This window comes from Peromyscus maniculatus, chromosome 10 (genome assembly GCF_049852395.1).
Source record: "Peromyscus maniculatus bairdii isolate BWxNUB_F1_BW_parent chromosome 10, HU_Pman_BW_mat_3.1, whole genome shotgun sequence".
Classification (NCBI taxonomy): Eukaryota; Metazoa; Chordata; class Mammalia; order Rodentia; family Cricetidae; genus Peromyscus; species Peromyscus maniculatus.
The window spans coordinates 39,950,228-39,973,354 of NC_134861.1; the positions used below are offsets into that span (position 1 = coordinate 39,950,228).

General features: G+C 39.1%; 1 protein-coding gene across 18 annotated transcripts in view; it reads left to right on the plus strand.

Moving 5' to 3' along the window:
• Cpeb2 (cytoplasmic polyadenylation element binding protein 2) overlaps positions 1-23,127 on the plus strand; it is a 59,655-nt gene that overhangs the window by 32,225 nt on the left and 4,303 nt on the right. For 10 of the 18 annotated variants that reach the window (XM_076546213.1, XM_042285930.2, XM_042285931.2 and 7 more), the window contains 6 exons: positions 1,521-1,544; positions 11,553-11,723; positions 12,815-12,904; positions 18,918-19,036; positions 19,179-19,293; positions 21,676-21,857. In XM_076546213.1, coding sequence (XP_076402328.1) covers positions 1,521-1,544; positions 11,553-11,723; positions 12,815-12,904; positions 18,918-19,036; positions 19,179-19,293; positions 21,676-21,857 — 701 coding nt within the window. The remainder of the gene's footprint in view (positions 1-1,520; positions 1,545-11,552; positions 11,724-12,814; positions 12,905-18,917; positions 19,037-19,178; positions 19,294-21,675; positions 21,858-23,127) is intronic. The other 8 variants (XM_076546214.1, XM_076546215.1, XM_076546216.1 and 5 more) reach the window with 1 other exon arrangement.

Genomic DNA, 23,127 nt, shown 5'->3' on the forward strand with positions numbered 1-23,127 from the left:
AAATTATGTTTATCAACCTGATTTTCTACAGTTAGTTTCCCATTAGAATGAAACTATTTTAAAAACCCTTTTACATCTTAAAATTTGACGATAAAATTCTACAACTGTTGTCTACTTTTACCCTCACCCTAAACTAACACATATGTTAAGTAAGATGTGAAGCAAATCTGTAGACTTCAAGTCCATTTGTGCTCAAGAACAGACCGAGTGTATACCATAATGACAGAGATAAAGCTAATTAGCTTGCTTAAAGGGATGATAGAAGCCTTATGCTTATTGACTTAGTTCTTGGAAGTAGCAATGACTAGATCTGACATGTTTGCCTTCCCTACTCATTATTATAGGAAAATTAGTGCCTTATTGGCATATAGTAGCATTTCTTTATAGCGAAACCTTACTATAAAGTTCAGGGTATATTTTTTTTAAACTTTACATAACACAGTACATACTTATTATATGAAATACATCTTTTGACCTTTATGTTTTGTACTTTAGAGAGATGATATTTCTGGCAAGTTCTAATACAAATTGTGAATTGAGATTTTCAGCATTGAATTTTTCTTGCTTACCCAATCTATAAACATGAATTAAGACCTCAGTCTTACAGCATTCATTTTATTTTGTTTATTGTTTGCTACATATAACTTATCGAGTAAAACACTCATTGCGTGCACTAATTGAAGCGAAAGATTTTCTTGACACTGGTAACTTCTTACGAAAGAGAAATCATGTTCATACACTGTCCATGGGATTAATGTAAACTACTAGTTCCTTTCTACTTTATATTGCTAGCATTTACCATTCCATGAGGGTAGTAATTTTAATAGACTAGAATTCCGTTTACCTAGAGGCAGACACATAGTCAGTAGCTCTTATAAAACATGTCAGAAGACTAGAAAGCGTCGTTTCTGTCATTTGCCATAGTCTCTTACTGTTTCCCTAAGCGGCTTTGAACTCCGCTTTGATTACAGGACTTAGATTCAGATCTCAGTAATTGACTCTTAACAGTCTGCATCTTCTGGTACTACCTTCATCAGGGTGTGGTGCCGTGGAGGTGGAGTCTACATAGATGGAGGACAATATATACCATACAAATTCTTATCAAACTAAGAAAAATGGGAATTTAATTCAGGATAGTTTCCTTCATTGAGAAAGCTATTTAGGGAGCTATTTAGCTGTAAATTGTTACATCTTTTTATCATGATTAGGGGAAACAACTACTTGTGAGTTTTAAATGTGAATTAGAATAAATTTTACAGCTTTGGATGACTCAGATTGCATGTGTATGAAATATTTGTAAAATAATATATCTGACATATATCACATGTATATCTGTATGTATGTGTATGTATAAGTACTTTGTAAATGATAAAATGTGCAAATTATAAGTGTTGACATTATCATATGTCTTAAAATATGGTTTCTAAATGCCCACATAACTTTTCATATCACAGATATTTGTATGTGTGGGCTTATTTTTAGTTCTAACATTTTACAATTTGTCCTTTGTTTACATGCAGCAAGGAGTTATGGGCGAAGACGAGGTAATTCCTTTCTGTTTGCTATAGTTCATCTGTTTCTAATTGGGCTGTATTGATTATGTCATAATTACTGATTTCAGAATTCTTTATGCAATGTCTGAAAGCTCATAGAGGAATTACACATTGATGTGAACACTTACCAACTTTTCAAATTCTAACTCTTAATCTACAAGGGTGTATTTTCATACTAATGGTTAGTAAATAAAATTTGTCCTTCTTAAACTGTCCAAATTTTTAACTCTTATTAAAAATTATATTTGTATCTTCTAAAATAAGGCTGTTTTTTATCTACTTAAGAAATAAGTTTTTTAATATTAACCAGAGTGACATATGATGTGATTTTCTGCTCTATAACCAATTGTCTTATCGATGATTGTGATTTTCGTTGGACTCAGTTGGAAGTGACACCTGTGTAAGTAGATTACTATCATCATTGACAGAAACCATGTAGCTAATGTTTCTGTGAAGCTGTGATCCTGTCAGCCCCTTTGTCTAGCCTGCACACTACTGTCCTTGAGCACTTTTATTGGGACCAAGGGACAAGGCTTTGTGGCATGGGGCTACTACTGAACTCCCTCAGAACACAAGAACACCTTCAATGGCTGAAACCTTGCCCCTCCCTTTGCCATGTGCAGAAATCGAAAGTGGGAGAAGCCAGCATGAGAAGAAGCAAAATTACATGAGTAGAGCAGTGGGCAGTATCTGTTTCTATACAGTTCTGCACACTGAATAAAAAGCGGTTGCTCTCATCTCTAGAATTTCCCTGAAGCCAATGAAGATAGACAGTAATAGCTGTGCCCTGGGTTATATTTTATATGTGTGTGGCAGTGTCTTCATCTGCTGATGAGCGTGTTCCCCAAAAGCAAAACCAGTTACCACCACTGATAAGCAACATTAGTACTTTATGCTCTTAAGCAGTAGTTCTAATTCCATATTTCAACTTGACTTCATTGCTGGAGTCTTGACTCTCTAAATACTTGATTGAATCATTAGCTCCTTCACTTTTCTTAAAAAAAAAAAGAAAAGAAAAGAAAAGAAAAAAACTGGAAGAGAGTGAGGCTGAGTTACTTTCTAACGGCTGTTATTAGTGAGCTGAGAAGGGAGTGGGAAGGTTACAGTGTTCATATCTATTTTCAGATCTGTGATCTAATTCACTTCGCAGTCAAGTGGGGAACTTTGATTCTCTTGAAAATAACTGTTTACCAATCTGTGAATTTTTTTTTGGTAATTTTAAAATGATAGAGCAGTTCAGAATCCCTTTCATGTCAGAAACCTTTTATCTCTAGTAACATGTGTTAAGTCGATTGAGCATACACTGGTATAAATATAATATGCTAAATTTTTAAGAGCAAGGTAGCAGAGTCAGTGATTTTCTTGTTAGAGCTCAGCTCAGTAACTGCAGACTGTGACACAAGAAGGGAAATAGACATTTAATTCCTTGATGCTCAGATAGAGACTTGTTACCTGCCTAGCTGTGTCTTCCCTTGGGAGCTGTAAGAGAGGTGCTCCATTTCAGAGCCACCTAGGCATGCAGGTGTAAGGCTCTATCCGCGTCCTTTCCCTGTCCTGAGCTGGCAGCTCCTCCACACAGCTGCTTCAGTAGACAGGGAGCTGCAGCCGTTTCCCCAGGTTGTAACAGTGTGGCTGTCATGCAATTGTAGTTATCCTCTAGGGGCTGCATGAATCTGCTGCTACAGTTCCGGTTTGCATGGTCAGATGAGGAAGGTTGAGTCTTGAAATGTAGCTGCTATGAGATTTTATTTGAATTTGGCAATACCTTAGCTTGGTAAGTAAGAGAAATATTTTACAACAAAAACTTGTATAGCAGAAGAACAGTTCAGAAAGGAGTAGAGATGCTTGTCTGGCTATCTTTCTATTTCCTCTTCATTTGCCCCTCATGCTGATACAGTACCAGTCTCCAAACCTAGCCAACCAGGAATCTCCTATTATGAACTTGTGGATTTGATGGGCTAGTGAAATGGTGTGTGTTCGCTTTGGTCTTTCTTTTTTGTTAGAGTAAATAAAGCTTCTCTGTTTGTGAGGGATGTGTCAAAATGAGTTGGCACAATTGGCCAAAACCAAGTCCTGGCTGGCACCAGTGCAGTGGGGGTGGGGCAGCATCAAATGTCAGAAGGCAGTCTGGCTCCCAGTAGCCAGTTGGTTTTAGAAAGAACTGGTTTCTTCCTTTCCACCTTTAATTGACCTTTCAGTGCAGCATAGAGCAGCACTTCCCACTTGACTATAGTTAAACTAAATTACTGCCAGAATCTCCTTGATATATTTCCAGTTCCTTAATAATGTCAATAAGAACTTTAAATCTAGCTGGCTCTAGATATTGATTTATGACATAAACTTTAGAGATGTTCAAAGTATAATTATACCAGAAGTAATTGAGCACAACCAAGATTCCTTTTTCTGAATGTCGGAGCCTGGGGCCATGGGAAGCTCTGCCGCACTAGGAAAGAGCATGTCGAAGCTCCTTGACATCAGGAAAACTGCTTCTTTTGTAGTTGCTGTTTTGCTCAGTGTTTCTGCCATCCCTTTCTGAGAATAGGGTCAGGATTATGCTGAGATGTGTGTAGGACTATTTAAATTCTGTCACTCAGAATTTTCTATGTCACAATCCCTCCTTTTTATTATTAATTAAATTTATTCATTTATTTTACATCCTGACCACAGTTTCCCCTCCCTTCTCTCTTATTTCCTCCCCCACCTCCCCCATAGCTCCCCCAAATCCAGTCCTCCTCTGTTTCTGTTCAGAAAGGGGCAGGCCTCCCATGGGTGTCAACAAAGCATGGCATAGCAAGGCATATTAAGGCTGGGCAATACAACCCAGCATAAGAATAGGTTCCTGGACCTGTCCCTAGTGCATGGGCCAGCTTTTTGGAGCCTAGTGCCTATGGTGAGACACTTTGCACAGCCTTGGTACAAGGAGGAGGAGCTTGGACCTACCTCAACTGAATGTACCAGGATCTGCTGACTCTCCATGGGAGACCTTGCATTGGAGGAGGTGGGAATAGGGGATGGGTTGGGGGGAAAGCTGGGGGGCGGGAGGAGAGGGGAATCTGTGATTGGTATATAAAATCAATAGAAAATATCTTAATAAGAAATAAGAAGAAAAAAAAAAGAATAGGTTCCTGGAAGCCAGCCAAATTGTCAGGGCAGTCCCTTCTAATAGAGGAATAAACAGCTATTGTTTTGCAGAAAGAAAATAAAAAATAGGGTAGTTTGAATTATAAAAATAAAGAACTTATTTTATTTACATAGTAGCCACAGATTCTCCCTCTTCCCTCCTCCTGTCCCTCCATCCTCCCCCTCCAACCTACCCCCCATGTCCTCCTACAAGAAGGTAAGGCCTCCCATGGGGAGTCAGCAGAGCCTGGTGCATTCAGAAAAAGGCAGGTCCAAGCCCTTCCCCATATGCCTCAAGGCTGTGCAAGGTGTCCCACCATAAGTGGAGGACTCCAAAAAGCCAGCTCATGCAGGGAAGGATCCTGATCCTACTGCCAGGGAACCCCTTAAGCAAAGCAAGCTACACAAGATCTCCAAAATATATAAAGAATTCAAGAAACTAGACATAAAATACTGAACAATCCAATTAAAAAATGGGCTACAGAGCTAAACAGAGAATTCTTAACAGAGGAATCCCAAATGGCCAAAAGACATTTAAGGAATTGCTCAACATCCTTACTCATCAGGGAAATGCAAATCAAAATGATTCCGAGATACCATCTTATACCTGTCAGAATGGCTAAGATCAAAAACACTGATAACAGCTTATGTTGGAGAGGATTGAGAGCAAGGGGAACACTCCTCCACTGTTAAGAGTACAAACTTGTACAGCCACTTTGGAAATCAGTATGGCAGTTTCTCAGAAAATCAGTCTTCCTCAAGACTATACCACTATTGAGCATATATCCAAGGAATGAATGCTCAATCATACCACAAGGACACATGCTCAGCTATGTTCATAGCAACATTATTCAGAATAGCCAAAACCTGGAAACAACCTAGATGCCCCTCAACTGAAGAATGGATTAAGAAAATGTGATACATATACATGATGGAGTACTACTCGGCAGTAAAACACGATGACATCATGCAATTTGCAGACAAATGAGTGGAACTAGAAAATATCATCTTGAGTGAGGTAACCCAGACTGAGAAAGACAAACATGGTATGTACTCCCCCACAAGCGGATACTAGAAGTAAAACAAAGGATAAACAGACTACAACCCATAGCTCCAGAGAAGCTAGCTAACAAGGAGGACCCAAAGAGGGATGTGTGGATCACCCTGGGAAGGGGAAATAGATGAGATCTCCATGAGTAAACTGGGGATGAGGGGTGGGCAATGGAGGCTATGGGATGGGGGAGGAGAACATCAGGGAAGGAGATGGTCCAGCTGGAACAAGGATGGAGTGGGAGAACAATGAAAGAGATACCATGATAGAGGGAGGCATTATGAGGATAGGGAGAAACTGGGTGCTAGGAAAGTTCCCAGGAATCCACAAGGATGACCACAGCTTAGACTACTAGCAGTAGTGGAGAGAGTACCTGAACTGGCTTACCCCAGTAATCAGATCAGTGAATACCCTAACTGTCATCATAGAGCCTTTCTCCAGTAATTGATAGAAGTAGATGCAGAGATCCATAGCCAAACACCAGCCAGAGCTCCAGGAGTCCAGTCAAAGAGAGAGAAGAGCGATTCTATGAGCAAGGGGCATCAAGATCATGATGGGGAAACCCACAAGGACAACCAAATAAAATTAGTGGGAACTCATGAACTTTAGAGGCTGTGGAGCCTCCATGGAACTGGGCTAGGCCTTCTGCATAAGCGAGACTGTTGATAAGTAATTATAATAGTTACCAGAGAGAGAGCAAGAGCCTCTGAAGCATGCAAAGCATCCCTATAGTAGATACATAGAAGGATAGCTGGCCATGGCTCAGGGCACAGCCTCCCGTGCTTGAACAGCTTTTAGATTTGGTAGCAGCACTGGCATTATCTACTGTGTTTGTTAGTTTTCTACTTTGGTCACCCTGGAGCTACATGATAGCAGAGCTGAGTAGTTGTAGCAGAGTGTACTGCTTGTAAAACTTAATTACAGCCCCAAAGAGTCTATTCTACAAGCTGTACTCTGCCACAACAATCTTTAAAGAAAACAAAGTTCCATTCAACTTCATTTTAAGGCAAGTACACCTAGTGATCAAGTTTTTAAAGATGTAAACTGCTAGCTTAGAGTTGATTTCTTCGGCTTTTCATCTCCTGTCAGAAAAGAGGCAAACTATTACTGCGGCAAAATATCTTCAAATAACCATTGTACTTAATGTTTTTTCCTTCTTTGGAGAAACATACCAGGTAAGTGACTGATTGTTCAATTGATGTATTTAAGGTAAACCAATCTTAAACCTTCCTCTACTGTCTTGATAATTTTTTGAAAAAATTTACATCACAATGGAGGGTATTTACTGCTTCCATTCTAGAAGATAGAAAGAATATTCAGATTCCCATTAATTTTAAATTTCTGTGCTTTTTAAAATTTCACAACATTCTATAAATAAAATCATGGAGACAATATATATAAATCAAATCATGTTTAGAATCAATCTATAAATCGATTGATGTATACAAACATTTTTCTCTTCCAAATCCCCTCATTGATATGTTGAGAAATGTCTATTCTTACATTCTAGAATAAATTCAAAATCTGAAAAATCAAGTACAACAAAATCAAAGCATCAGCATCAGTTTCCCTGACATGTGTGCATATGTGCTACACACACATGCTGTCCACACAGGTGGATGAGATGGGGCTGGGGGAAAACAGCCCTCAACATTAATACCAGCACCATTGTGCATCCAGCTTGCATTTTCCTAATAAGATAAACTTGGATTATCTTTTCATTTACTTATATTTTTAAATCAGTGATCTATATGTTCTGTTACTCTTTCAAGTGAGTTTTACAATTCATTGTTTTTATGACCTTTTGAAAGAAAGCAATCATTGTTTTCTAGAAATGAAGATTCTTATGCGTATGCTAATATGTGAAATATTTTTAGCCATTGTGTTGCATCCTTTGTTCAGCTGAACTTTAGTTAATGGATTATACAATATGTACATAGTTACAGTAAGCACAGTACGCAGTTACCGATTGACCATTAGTATTGTTGCAGTGCATTTATCATTTAAGTATATGTACCACATTACAGTTCAGAAAAATCTTAAGTCTCTTTAGGTCATCTCTTATTCCTGTTTAGATTCTAAATATTTGTGATATGTGTTTTTTTCCCCGAGATAGAAAGTCTTTTAGAGTTTTGTTTATTGTATTTATGACCTGCTAATTTTGCATAAAAATACTTCAAAATGATACTGTTTACAAAATATTAGCATGTCTAAATTCAGTCCAGCATTTGGATTAGTCATTTTAATTTCCCTAAAATCTAGGCAGTTGTTTCCCTACTCATATTACTCTTCTTAAAATGTATAATTATTCAATTAAAGTAAGATGAGTTGAGCAATTAATTCACAATTTATTATTAATTTTAGTGGATATTGTTGGTGGTCATTTTATTGAGGGGAAAAAAGAAGGAAGGAAAGGAAGGATGAAGAGAGGGAAGGAGGGAACAGGCAAATTGAGTACCTTTAATCTGAAAATTCAAATTCTAAGAAATAGCAAAGTAAGAAACATTCCTGTCCCAAGTGTTTCAGAGAAAGAATTTTTGACCTATAATTTCATGTTGAATTTTTTCCATTGATCACAAAGAAAATATAGACATTTATTTCTCACTGGCCCTTATTTCTGATAACAGAAATTTAGAAATTTAAATTGTTACTCACCATGGGTCTCTTTCAGAACATCTTATTTCAATTGAACTCATCTTTGGGTAGTTCCTGTTTCCTGTAGGCTCTTTCTTCCTGTTGTTATGGCCTATAATTTTTATATGCTTATATCCAACATATATCTAGTGAGTGTCTGCAACAAACACAGTTTTCACCTCAAAAGGAAGAAGAGAGAGTTCATTTGGGAACCAAATGGGAATGGCCACAGTGCAGGAACACTAGTTCAGATTGCCTCAACTGATATGTTCCAGTGTGGAAGACTTTATATGGCTTTCGTAGTCACAGAACTAAAGAAAGTCAAATAAAGTAGTGGGAATAATGAGGCCATGGTACCTTGTAGGGGTACAGGAATGAGGTGTTTTTTTTGTTTTTGTTTTTAAGATTAAAGAATTTAAAGGCAAAAAAATTTTTGAAAGTCAAGCAAAAACAAAGTTTATTCAAAGAAGTCAATTTCATTACAATTTAAAAGAAAGCCCTCAGGGAAGGCATGCTACAATCTCAGCAGCTGCCCAGAGGGAGAGGAGTGGAGAGAAGGAAAATAACCAGGACCTTTAGTTAAGGCAACACTGAGGGGACAAGCACTTCGTGGGGACAGAAGCTTTAGAGAAAGAGTAAGGAAGCCCAGAGTACCAGAAAAGCATACTTAGAGTCCGGCAAGCATTGGGAAAAGAATTAAAAAGTGAAATAGTTACACCTTTGAGTCTGCTGCACAGACCCAGCCAAACTTAATGACATGTTATAAGGGTTACTAGAGGGGAAAGGTTCTGGGAAGGAGAGGTTGATTATCTCATTAAAAGGCTGGTTATGTTTCGTGTGGTGTGACTTGAAGTAAACCCACCCTTCTGAGGGGTGGACTCAGCCAGGTGGCACAGCTGGATTAACTTGTTTATGTTTTCGGTAGCGTGGTGGAGTTCAGTCTCCACCCAGACCAGAGATTCCATCTCCTTGACCAGAAAAAACTAGTTTTCCTTAATGTCAGTAGGTATGGTAGAGCCAAATGAGAGATGCCTGCTGCAGGTCTCAGATGCTGTCTGACGCACGCACGCACGCACGCACGCACGCGCACACACGCACGGTATTAGCTCAGGGGTTCCTGGAAGGTATTCCAGCTCTTCACACTCCTTCAGTCAGCTTTGTAGAATCTTTAGCATGAGGTGGCTTTTCTTCCTGGGGACTCCATTTTAGACTGGCTTGCTTATTGTCACAGGTATGTAGCTCGCCCCTTCTTCCCCATCCAGTTCTCCACTAGATGCCATGTTCCTAATTTTCTTTATTTATATCACATCATCGTGGGTCACATATTTCAAGATGGTAACATGTTAATCATATTTTATATAAGTATTTATTTCTAGATTAAGGTATATGTGTGCTCTTGTCTCTGTCCTAAAAAAATGTATCCTTGATTTAATCTTCAAAGAACAGCTTGTCTGCACTGTTCCATTCTCCCTTCTCTAATAAATGTCTGAAGACTAGGTTTTATTTGATATCTGTATTGCATGTACTAAGCATGTACAATACAACATATCACAACATGTGACAGCCACCCAGCTTCTCAAAAATTGCTACCATCAAATGTCAGGACACCCTCAAACACAGTTTTCATTTTTTGAAATTATCTCATTTTGTTTGACTGTTCCTTTCCCTCTTCCCTCCTGATTTTTCTTTGCCATTTCTGTCATGGTGCTGTTTGAGGTTCTCCTTCTTTGTTGTCCTTTCTGTGGTGGGAGTTCCATGCCTTCTGTGTTTGCCAAGGAGCTGCCCTCCTCATTGCCCTCTGGCGTCTTTGTCAATGAGGTTGCAAATCCTTTTCTTTCTTGACAGAACATTCCCTTTCTGTTCCGCACTCTGTTTCTACCTTCTCCTGGGGTTTGTTTCTGAGCACCCAGTCAGCACTTGAAGCTTTATGTGCTGTTTCACCCAGGTCCTTTCCTTGGACCGGTGTTGACCCTCACTTTTTCATATTCAGTCAGCGTGTGACTGTCTTTGCTTCCCTCCTGTCCCTTGTTTCTCTTTCGTTTCCCATCCTTGTGTCCTGCCCTTCTTGTAGTTGGAGCCTCCCCTCCCCTCAGCTGCTCCCTTGTCTTCCTCAGTCCTCAGTCACAGGATGGTACATTCATTCTTGCTGGGGCCCCTGTACCTAGATGTTTGGTTTGTTTGTTGTTTTTGTTTTTTCCCACCCACGCAATAAAATGTCTTCTTAGAAGGGTAAATTCTGCTAACCTCAGAGGGCGTTTTTCTATTCTGTCTGGCATGTTTCAGTCAGGTGTTGCCTAGCACCCTTGGAGATTCAAGAACTTACCATGGTCTTTAGTACACTACAGCTTTCCTCTAGTCTACTTTGAAGCATTTTGAGGCTTTCTTAGAGATATATACCATCCTTACATGTATAGCTCTTACCTTGCCTTTGTGTACATTTCTTGAGGGCAAGGGTACTATTTATTGTTGGATCATTTGTGTGAGCATACAGGGCATCAGCATTGCTTGACAAGATTGAACAAGACATGCCCTGTAAAGGGATCCTTCCTAAAGAGTGGGCTCACATAGGAACTAGAATCCTAAGATGCTGTTCTGTGCCTTCCACATGTGCATAAGTCCCCTCTACAAAGTCATATGATTGTCACATGGGATAAATTATTTCCAAGACCTTACAGACAAGTATGGCTTGCTGCTTACTATAGCATCTTAATTAGTTTCTTGGAGTTTTTCTGTTACGTTTCTTTCATGATGTCCTCTTACCTATTTAACTTATGCTGTTTCCATTTTACCACCACACAGTTACACATTCAGGCCTGTTTCCTATACATCAGGCTCTTGCTGCTATCTATAAACATTTGGAATGAGCTAGTAGATTTATTGTTTCTTTTGTGCTTGTAGTGTTGTCATGTGACTATTTCTTTTCCTTTTGTTGCTGGGGATTGGACTTAGAGTCTCATCTATGCTAGACAAGCATCTGTTCCTGACCCACTTCTCAGCCCAGTGTTTGTTTATTTCTAAGTCATACTTGCGGTCACTTCTCTCTTGAACCCTGGCATTGTACTGTCTGCATTTCCATTCATTTTTATGACAGTGTCCCCTTAGTGTCTAACCCTTTCAATTTGACATTTGTATGCTTGCCTTTGTTTGACCATTTTCGATATGAGATTAAGTTTGTATTTGTCCTTATATTTTAGGCCGATCCTCCCTGTTTCCAATAGACGATAGCTTGTTGGACGATGGTCACAGTGATCAAGTTGGTGTTCTAAACTCACCCACATGTTACTCAGCCCATCAAAATGGAGAGCGAATAGAACGCTTTTCTCGAAAAGTTTTTGTTGGTGGGCTTCCTCCAGATATTGATGAAGGTAAGTTCATCCTGCCTTAAAAACAAAACCCAATAAAAAATAGTTTTTGAGCTGTTGAAATATGGAAGTATTTCAACAAGTATTTGAACAAGTACTTTTAAGTTTTAGAGGGTTTTTTATCATATGCAAATCATCACTGAACATTTTTATAAAGGTCTCCATATTGTAGCTCATATCCTAGTGTTTAATGCAGAACACACATGACAATATTTGTGTGACTGTAGCACGTACACATGACACTCCCATGCACACATACACAGTGCAATAAATGGAACCAGCTATGACTCTCATCTACAGTGTGCAAAAACCAAAGATTAAATTTCTTTAAATTTATCAATTTACTTAAAGATACAGAAACACAGTAAAAAATCCAATAAAGAAATAGAAATTGAAAATAAAATAAGAAATTAGAACTATGCAAATGTTTGCAAGTAATAATATAGAAAAGTAACTTAAGGTAAAGATTAAAAAATATTTAAACTATGTTTATAATGCCATGGGAAATCTACCCATTCATTAATAGCCTACAGAGAATATTTTGCTACATTTGGATAATTTTTTCAATTATGGTTCATATATCTACAAATGTATTCTGCATATCCATCAACTTAACATAGAGTATATCATTGAAATTGAACTTATAATATTTGAGTGTCAATGAAATTACTTGGCTTTTATTAGCATTGGTATGTTTTACCGACATTATAGCTAGTCTTGTTTCAGCAGACCTTATCCTAACATGATCAATAGCTGTTTTAGTTTACTTGATGAAAATGACATGTTTCAGCCCAGTGCTAGTTGTGATTGGGTATACTACAAAGCCATTAGTATTCAGGTGACCTACAGAATACTAGAATTCACATTGAATACATTAGTCTAACTAGGGTGCTGCTTTAAAATGAATTTATTTGACTAAAATAGTTAAATTTTATATTGTGTTTTTATAAAGACATATTTTCATTTTACATTAGAGTTAATCTTAAGGTATTTGACACTTTAGACATTAAATCTTCCAAATACTTAGAAGTACAGGGTTTCTTGGAATGAATCATTAGAACTAATTTGTGATGCACATTCTGTACTTTCCTAAGATGAGATTACTGCCAGCTTCAGAAGATTTGGACCTTTGGTAGTAGATTGGCCCCATAAAGCAGAAAGCAAATCCTATTTTCCACCAAAAGGTAAGAGGCTTTTTACTAATATTTGCAAGGTTGTATGAGAGAAAAAGGAATAATATCAATTATTTATTTGGGCTTTCTCTTAGAATTGACCATGAGAACCTTTAGTTTAATACTAATGATTTATGGACTGAGGAGATAGATGGGTTGTCCAGGAAAGGCTCTAGCCACACAGCCCTGAGTTCTACCCTAGATCCCATATGAAGGGAGAAAGTTGTTCCCTGACATCCACATACACACAAATAATAAATAAATAAATAAAAAACCTTTTAAAAGTTAGCCTTTGTAGAGACCATTAGCCTGGGTTGAGTGAGATAGAGTGATTTTAAGAACCACTCCACTTTTACTTGAAGCTTTAGGAGTCATAAGATTTGATACACTTTCCTCATAATTTTCTAATAATTTTATAAATTTAAACGAATATATGTTTGAATATTTCTCTACCTAAAGCATTATTCAAAAATAGCATGGATTCAAAGTTATTTTCTGTTCTATGAGGTCAAGATGCATATGAAGTGATTCATTTACATTTTATAAAAATAAAACCAGGGCCAGGCATGGTAGCACATGCCTTTAATCCCAGCACTCGGGAGGCAGAGCCAGGCATATCTCTGTGAGTTCAAGGCCAGCCTGGTCTACAGAGCGAGATCCAGGACAGGCACCAAAACTACAGAGAAACCCTGTCTCAAAAAAAATAAATAGATTCATAAAATAAAACCGGTTAAGTAATTCAAATATTACAAGGTATACTCAAGTATTCAGGTAATAGTATGTCATAGCATTGGGGAAGTAACTTTTCAAGTATTTTTAACTCATTGTCAAGTACTGTTTTTAAACTTTCAACTTTATAAAAAGTAAACTGCCAGAGGAAGAAGTAGAAAAAATGTGGTGGTATTGTGTTCACCAAAATATTGTGTACCTTAATAAACTTATCTGGGAGAACAGAAAAGAGAACAGAAAAGCCACTAGTTAGGCAGTGATAGCACATGCCTTTAATCCTAGCATTCCAGAGGCAGAAATCCATCTGGGATCTCTGTGAGTTCAAGGTCACATTGGAAACAGCCAGGCATGGTGACTCACGCCTTTAATCCCAGGAAGCCAGCCTTTAATCCTAGGGAGTGATGGTAGAAAGCAGAAAGGTACATAAGGCGTGAGGACCAGAAACTAGAAGCATTTGGCTGGTTAAACATTTGGCTGGTTAAACATTTGGCTGGTTAAGCTTTGAGGTTTTGAGCAGCACAGTTCACCTGAGAGCCATTCAGATATGAGGACACAGAGGCTTCCAGTCTGAGGAAACAAGATCAGCTGAGAAGTTGGCCAGGTGAGGTTAGCTGTGGCTTGTTCTGTCTCTCTCACCTTCCAGTGTTCACCCCAATACCTGGCTCTGGGTTTGATTTTATTAATAAGAACTTTTAAGAATCTTGCTACAAAAAAACCATGAAGCTCGAGTATTGATGAGGACTTTCCCAGGGGGACTCCAGTTGCTCAGGAATTAGGCCCCTATCCTAATGAAATGACAAACCACAGTGAAGGAAACAATGGAGTGAAGAGACAGCCCACAGCTGCAGAATGGGGGCAAAATCTTCACAACTATACCCGCAGCATGGGGTAATACCTAGTCTATAGAGAGAATGCAGAGTAACAGACCATGACCCAAAGACAGCACATGACCCAACCAGAAATGGACTCAAGAAGTGAAATAAAATTAAAACTACTTGAGATTCTGAGATTCCATCTCACCCTAGTAAAAAAATGACTGTCATCTAGAAAACAAGCAAATGCTTGTGGGGATATGAAAAAGAAGAGCCCTTATTCACTCACTGTTGGTGACAGAAATCCACTGCAGCCACCAAGTAAATCAGTGCAGACAATTCTCAAAATATAAAAAATAGAGTTATCATTTGATCCGGTTGTAGCACGGCCTGGCATGTACCCAGAGGGCTCTATATACCTCACAGACAGGTCCCACATTCCTGTTTACTGCTGTTCTGTTTCTAAAAGGTGGGAAGTGGAATCAGTCTGGCTACATCTCACCTGATGAACAGATAATGAACGTCGCATTCAAGTACATGGTAGACTTTAATTCAACCATAAAGAAAACTGAAATTGTCAAAATTTCAGGAAAATGTATGAAAGTAGAAAATATATTAAGTGAGGTTACTCAGAGCAAGAAAAAGAAATGCCATCTGTTTCTTTCATATGTAGATCTTAATTTCTAATTTTTAGCATCTCTGTATTTATGTGGAAATGAGTGTATTCAGCGGTCAGGGAACAGAAAGGGGCCGTGAGCCATAGAAAGGGAAGGAGACACTGGGGAGCAGAGGAGAGAGAGTGGAGCACAGTGAGGTGAAGCTGAGGGAGGGCTAAGTGGGCCCAGAGCAGACAGACAAGCGGTCAGGGCTTGGAGGAGAGGTCAGCAACGGCCACATGTGGATGCTTGCTCCAAGGAAACCTGCTGCTTTAGTCAACTAACTGAAATAAGCCAGGTGGGCGGTGCTGGCGCACGCCTTTAGTCCCAGCACTGGGAGGCAGAGCCAGCCAGATCTCTGAGTTCAAGGCCAGCGTGGTCTACAGAGCAAGATCCAGGACAGCCAAGGCTACACAGAGAAACCTGTCTCGAAAACAAAAAACAAACAAACAAAAAAATAAAGGGAAATGCGAGGAGGAAATTTGGTTGCTTGGATTAGTTACTTTTAGGATAAGTCCCTGCAAGGCTTGTGTTCCTGTACAAGTCATGTGATCAACGATACATTTCCTGGGAAAAGGAGGTTATGTTCCCCACAATGGGAGGAAAGGGCAAAGAAGGACTGATGTTACTCCTCATTCAGAATTACAAATGACAAATTGTCTATAGTGAGTAAAGAATACATTGAAAAACTTTTAGTTTAGTATTAAAACAGGTCTAGAAAAATACTCTCCCGGCTGAGAGGATTAGCAAGTCCGGATAAGGCACCTGTAAGCTCCCGTCATCCCCGACCTGGATTGCTCCAGCCACTCTCCTGCAGCGCAGTGTTCTGTCTGTTGTTCCTGAGGTCTGACCACTGCCACAGCAGTCTCTGAAAGCACAGCCGGTTCCTAGACACTTCCCTGCCGGGGTAAAGGCAAACCTGCCTCTGTCCCACCTGATCTCACATCTCCCTCCTGCTTCTGTTATTTCTCATCCTCCTTCAAGTCCACAGTGCTGCTGCTGCAGGATGTGTGTGTGCGTGCATGTGTGTTAATCTCAGTTTAAGAGTTAATTGCTCACAGAAAACTTTGGGAATCTACCTGATGAAGTCAACTTCTCTTCTTTATAGGCCATCCCAGCTCCCTACACTGTGTGTGTCTTTTCCATAGCACTCACAGTTGCAACAGGGTGTTCAAAATATATCTTTTAGTTTATTTCTATAGTCTCTACAAACATAATCAACTACGGAAATACATGTATTTTGTATCAATAATTCGTAGATTGGCAATTACCCAGCAAATGTTATAAACACCAGTTAATCCTACAATATAGAAAAATTACTTTAACTTTCAGAAAAGCTTTACCGAGTTTGGGATTAAATGCAAAGGTTACTGTGTACTCTAGGTAGGTAAAGGTTTTGAACAGAATTCCAGGCAGGAATTGAACTATGTCTTCAGGTTCCTTTCATAGACAAATTCAGTAAAACACACAAATTTTAGTAAAACACAAGCCAAAAAGTTGCCAGGGCAGCTTTTTTTTTTTTTTTTTTTGCTTCACTGGTTGTTTTTCTTACCTGGTTCCCCAAGAAGAACAGTGCAATAATTGTGTGTCTACCATTACATTATGTCTGGTATTATAAGTAATAGATGACATAAGCTAAGTATACACAATGTATATGGGTTATATGCTATTATGTAAGGACTAGAGCATCCTTTGCTGTCTGAGGGGAGTCATGGACCCAGTTCTCCATGGGTACCAAGCAACAGATATAAATTAGAAAGAATTCAGAATGAGTTTTGGTGGAGACAGGTACAGGTTTTCACATGCTCCATGTGCCTGTGTAAAAAGAAGGCACAGTGACCTAGGAAGACAGTTGAAGAGTATGCAATGAAACAGGAGTTGTCCTCAATGCTATTGTTGCCATCGTTGTTACTGTAACTTTTGAAGTGTTTATTTTTTGAAACTGAACAAAGATAACACTGGTAAATCATAATTTTTGGTGAAATTATCCTTAGTTGTAGCCCTTGACCAGTGTTGTCCAAACTCGGTACTTTCAAGGGTTATCCACCTCTGAGCATTTCCCATGGTTGGGAAACATAGATAAGGTGATATCTGTTTGGCAAATCTACCTTGGGACTGGATCAGAGGCTTGAGATCTCAGACCCTGAACCTAGCTCTTTGGCAAGCAACATTTACCTTATGTGATGATCATTAGCTTACTTTATTGAATTCTAACAAAAATTATATACAGTGTGTTTGTACAAATGTTACAGTCTCTAATAATTTGCATTCTCTAGATTATGGACATAATTTAATTATAATCTTTAATTTTGGTAATAGGTGTCTCTTGCCTAATAGTAACAAACTATTAAAAATTTAAAATATGAAGGTTAAGGTATTTTTAAATTATATTATAATAAAATATTAATATTAAATATCACAAATTTAAAATAGTCTTTTGCGGGGGGAGGGGGACGGGTTTCAAGACAGGGTTCCTCTGTGTAGTTTTGGTGCCTGTCCTGGATCTTGCTCTGTAGACCAGGCTGGCCTTGAACTCACAGAGATCTCCCCGGCTCTGCATCCCGAGTGCTGGGATTAAAGGCGTACACCACCACCACCACCACCACCACCACCACCGCCCAGCTAAAATACTCATTTTAAAGTGGTATTTTAGTATCTTGGTCTAGAGTTAGGTTATTGTAGTTTAATTATAGTTCTTTGAAATTTAGTTTATATCAAAATTAACTCCTTAAAGAAAACTACTCTTCATGTTGTCAAGAATATAATTTTCCTAGCAACTATAAAAGATTTCAGTATATTTTTAATCTTGCATAGTCTTATCTATGGAATTTTTTATTTAGTGCAGATTTGTGTAACAACTTCAGGTATTTTTTATACAAAGACATCAAATGATGCACTTTTTACTACATCAGGGCACTGTGCTCTTTGAGTTCTGAGTGTAGCTTGACTTCACAGTCAGCTTGATCATGAACTTGAGGGGAGAGGCACTTGTTTCACTGGACTGGACTGTGATACTTACAGACTGCCATAGGACCTTGTCAGGGCTGTTGTCAGTCACTGGAAATGACCACATATAGAAAGCTCAGCACATAAGTGTGGACCCCGCCTACTACATACATGCTTCTTGATGGATGTTGGCATTTGGTGTTCACACAGAAGAGTGGGAGGAGGACACAGTTTGCAAAGTCTGACAATGACAAGGGCAAGTTTCCAGTCTAAACAGTCTCTAAACAGCTTGAAAGAGGTGATTCCCTGCTCATCCATGTTAAGATGTGGTTGAAAAATTCTAAGCCATTCTTAAAGAAGAACATGTTTCGTTCTAACTTCTATAAGGCAACTTGCCTGGTATTGTTTGAAAGGTTCTAGGAAACCAGAGTATCCCTCTAGGAGCAGACCTTGGCCTCTGGTATGAAGAAAAGTGTCACTGGTAGATAGCATTACAATACCTTGAAGCTCACCTGAGGGTGAACTGCTCAACCACTTGCTGTGAACAAGTCACTTAACCTCAGTCTTTCCTTCTGTAAATGGGAATGTTTCATAGATTTGTATAGTCAACCTGAAGGTGCAGCTTTCCTGAGACTGACCTCACTCACTCACTCACTCACTCACTCACTCACACACATACACAGAGGGGTGTGTGTGTGTGTGTGTGTGTGTGTGTGTGTGTGTGTGTGTGTGTGTGTGTGTGTGAGATATGATATTGTGCTCTCCTGTGGAAACAGAATGATTCACACCTATTTGGTGGGCTTTATGTCTCTTTAAATAGTACTTACATTGAGGTCAGGCTGCTTAACTTGACATGCTGCATTGTTTGTATGATTTTTGTAGGCTATGCATTCCTCCTCTTTCAAGAAGAGAGCTCAGTTCAGGCACTCATTGATGCTTGCATTGAAGAAGATGGAAAGCTCTACCTGTGTGTTTCCAGCCCTACTATCAAGGACAAACCTGTAAGTAAACACCATGTGAAATGTGACCTATAAAGGCAGGTTTGCAAAACAGTATTTTTAAATCACTGTTTTAAAAAATTAAGACTGCATTAAAAATTTTAAACACTAAAAGGAATAAGCCCAAATGTAATTTTCTCTATAGGTTCAAATCCGTCCTTGGAATTTAAGTGATAGTGATTTCGTCATGGATGGGTCTCAGCCTTTGGATCCCCGAAAAACAATTTTTGTTGGCGGTGTTCCTAGGCCATTAAGGGCTGGTAAGTAGAATCCCTAAGTCAGAAAAATTTGTATTCTCTTCTTGTTGATTTTGATGTCTAAGAAAGTAGGCATTTTTCCACATTTGAGTTACTAACTGAAATTAGTATTCTAAAGGAGTGAGTTCCAAAGTTCTATTTCTCAGTAACTAGTAACCAAAAGCCTGAAGGCTGTCAAGTAGGCTGTAGTTACAAATGTGGGTGTTTACTGCATATGCATGCTATGCAGTGTCACACCATCTGAAGGTGCTGGTGACTGCTGTCGCTGAAAGCAGCCTCCTCAAGTCGGGGAGATAGGAATTAACTTCACACATGTAAGCGCTCAAAGTATGTGATAACTGCTGCAAAGAGAGAAGATTGGGTAGAGAAATGTGTGTGTGTGTGTGTGTGTGTGTGTGTGTGTGTGTGTTTATAGACATACATCCATATATGTGTGAATGTATGTATGTTCATATTTAGAATATGCTATGGTGTGATATCTTAAAAATATTTAAGCTGATAAAAACTGAAGAGAGTTTGAACAACAGGAGCATTGTGAGGAGTGTGTTTCAGACAAAGCGAACAGCATCTTTGGAAGTCTTGAGTGCAGAGCAGCAGGGTATATTTATGGAGGGACTGTATAAAGCATAGAGTGGGTAACCTAGGATTGCATAGAGTGATGGGAGAGATACAAAAAGATGCTGGAAAAAAATCAACAGAAGTTAGATCATGCAAGTCTAATAGACTAATTGATGTTGATCCTCAGAACAAGAGAGTTTTTAAGCAAAAGAGAGACATAATCACGTAGATTTTTTTTTTGAAAGATCAGATAAGCTGATGATTCATGAAGGAGAAGAAGCTGTGAGTAAATAACGGTAGGCCAGGTATAGGCCTCTTGTATGGGACTGGTGGTGGTAATGGAGAAAGAACCAGGTGAACAGATAATTGAATACTCAGGTAGAAAATAGAAAGTTGAATTCCAGTTTCAGCTTTAAGCTGCTGGGTGGTTGGTGATGGCTTGTAAATAGTGTGAGAAACAGCAAAGGAAGGGCAGGTTAAAGGAGGCTGTGGTTTGGGTTATGAAGTCTCAAGTAGAAATTTCAATTAAACCATGTGGCATCTAGTAGTGTTTAAAAAAATAATTATTTCTAATGTTTTGGAAATAAATGGGAGAGGAAGGATTGAAGACAAGCAGATAAGCTTGTTTCCATTAACCAAATGAAAAATGATACTAGCTTTTAAAGCAGACCTGCCTGATGGAAGTGGACGGATTGGGTTCTCACTATGTTCTGAAAAGCAAGTCTATGAGATTATCTGTATAGTGAAAGTGAAGGATGGAGGCAGAAATTCTATTTGTACAATTGAGTCAACAAAAACTCATCAGATTATGTTTCATTAAATAGCGGAAGAACGTGTTCATGTATGGCCTTTTTTAGCATGCTGTGTGTTGCAGTATCACAAGAAATAGTCTAGTAATAGTTGCTTTATGAGGAATTCAGACACAAATTCAGGAGCTTAAGTACACAGATGGTATTTAAATACATGATATAGACTGGGATCACCAAAACCCAAGTGTAGGCAAAGGAACAAAGACTGAAATGTAAGGTGTTCTGACATCGAAAAGTGAGACTAAGAAGTCATCAGTGAAGTGAATTATCAGCAGAATAAAATACCATGCAAGTCATATGGAAAAATATATCTGGACAAAATAGTAGATTATCTATGCTAATTATCAGTGCTGCCAGCAGGAAGATGGGACAGTGGACTTACAAGATGGGAAAGTTGATTTTGAAAAGATCAGTTAGAGTGCAGTCACAGGGTGATAATCTGATCATTAAGGGTTGTTCAGACAGATATGGGGCCAATCTGGCTATGAAATCTGTTACCCATTGGTCACCAGGGTGATTGAGCTGGTCTGGCCTCCCTCACACCACCGTGTTTCCCTTCCAACCTGCATACTCTGTCAAAAAAAAAAAAAAGATTTTCTTGTAGACAAGGACTGTCCTTAAGGAAAAAAAAAAGACCCATGCTTGTTGAAATGAGTATGAGAGGAAAGCTGAACTCTGGGAGAGAGGAGGGATTGTCCTGCCATAAAGAAAATGAACGAGATGGCTGTACATGTGAAAGAGTTGAATTTTAACAAAAGAACACGAAACTGTTTCTGTCCCAGGTCATTAGCCAGTGCTATGGTGGTAATGACTTCACAGAAAGCCAGTGGTTTGGGGTTTTTGTTTTGTTTTGTTTGTGGGGTTGAGACTGGAACTCAGTGGTAGCATGCCTGCCAGCCTGTGCAAAGCTCTGGCTCCCAGGCTTTCTTAACAGCTGCTTTGTGTTAGTGTTCTCCTGACTGGTAATTGTTGATTTACTGTCTTCTCACCTTCAATGTGAGTGTCTTTTCTTTTGAAGTGGAACTTGCTATGATCATGGACCGGCTGTATGGTGGCGTGTGTTACGCTGGAATTGATACGGATCCAGAACTAAAATACCCAAAAGGTGCTGGGCGAGTTGCTTTCTCCAATCAGCAGAGCTACATCGCTGCCATCAGTGCTCGATTTGTTCAGCTTCAGCATGGTGATATTGATAAGCGTGTAAGTTACACTATTGGGGGGTCATCTGTGTCTTACTTAGTCCTTGTAGGTGCTTTTTACCATAAGGAGTTAATAATATGACTCAAACACTTTTATCGTCCTTTGTCTCCTAGCGTTATATCCTTGAAATACAAATTTCTTGTTGTACTTTAAACTTGAGACATAAGAGCCATAAGTATAGATGTGATTTTAAAGCCATGTCAAAAAATTTTATCAGCCACTAAGTCTGAGCTATCTGTCTTGCTGTGGAGGCAGTTTATACAAGCTCGTGCCCAAGACAGAGTGCTTGGGACCATGCCCGGTGTCTGCCATTGGTTCTGTAATCTCGGGCAGACAGCCCTCTCTGTGCCGCTTTTCCTGACTTCCAACGTGGGAAGGAGTTCTAGTTAGTCTTCCTGGTGTGTTGGGGACTGAATGAACTTCACATGTGCACAGGCACTTGGAAAAGAAGTTGGTCCCCAGGAAGTGCTAATTAAGAGCGAGTTTTCATTTATAAAAACTAAAATTCAGACACTATTTCTGTAAGTCATTTAACCTAAAATTGGAAACATTAGTTCATTAGTAGCATAGATTGGGTCTATATATAGAAGTCTGGTGAATGACAGCTTGAAGTTATCCTGTTGAATACTTATGAGCTCTCATTGCTGTCTAAAATAGGAGACCGAGCTACTCATTTACATACCAGTTTCACACACAACTAACTATTCTAAAACAATGACCCCATCCAGTCAGCCAGAGACAGCAGCCTGGGATGTTCATAAGTTACAGGGAAGCAAGGCTGCAGTAGCTGAAAGCAGCTGACACTGATCCACAGTGTAGTGTGAGGGTTCCCCAGGTCTCACACTCCAACAGTCCATCGTTCTCACATAGATGCGGAAACAGGTCAAGAGGGTCTGCTGCTTAGGGCCAACTCAAACCTGACATCATTGGCTGAATCAGTCCTTCCCAGGGGGGCGTTATTTCTTAAGAGTTTATAAAGACGTCTGCACATGCCCTGGATCAGATTAGCCCCAGTTCTGGCTTGTGTGCAGCAGTTACTGCAAGCAAGGTGCAGCCCTGACCTGCAGTAGAGAAAGCTGCTGCATCTTAGTGGCTGTTGAGTTTCTCCAGCTTACAGATGATAATAGAATGAGAGAGAAATCTGAGAAGAAATCTGTCTTCTGTGATAACCCCTTATGAGTTTTGCTTACAATTTGAAGGTATTGATGCTAGCATACAGGTGTTACAAAAGTGAGAGGAGAATGTCTTAAATCTTTAGTTTGTTAAAGTT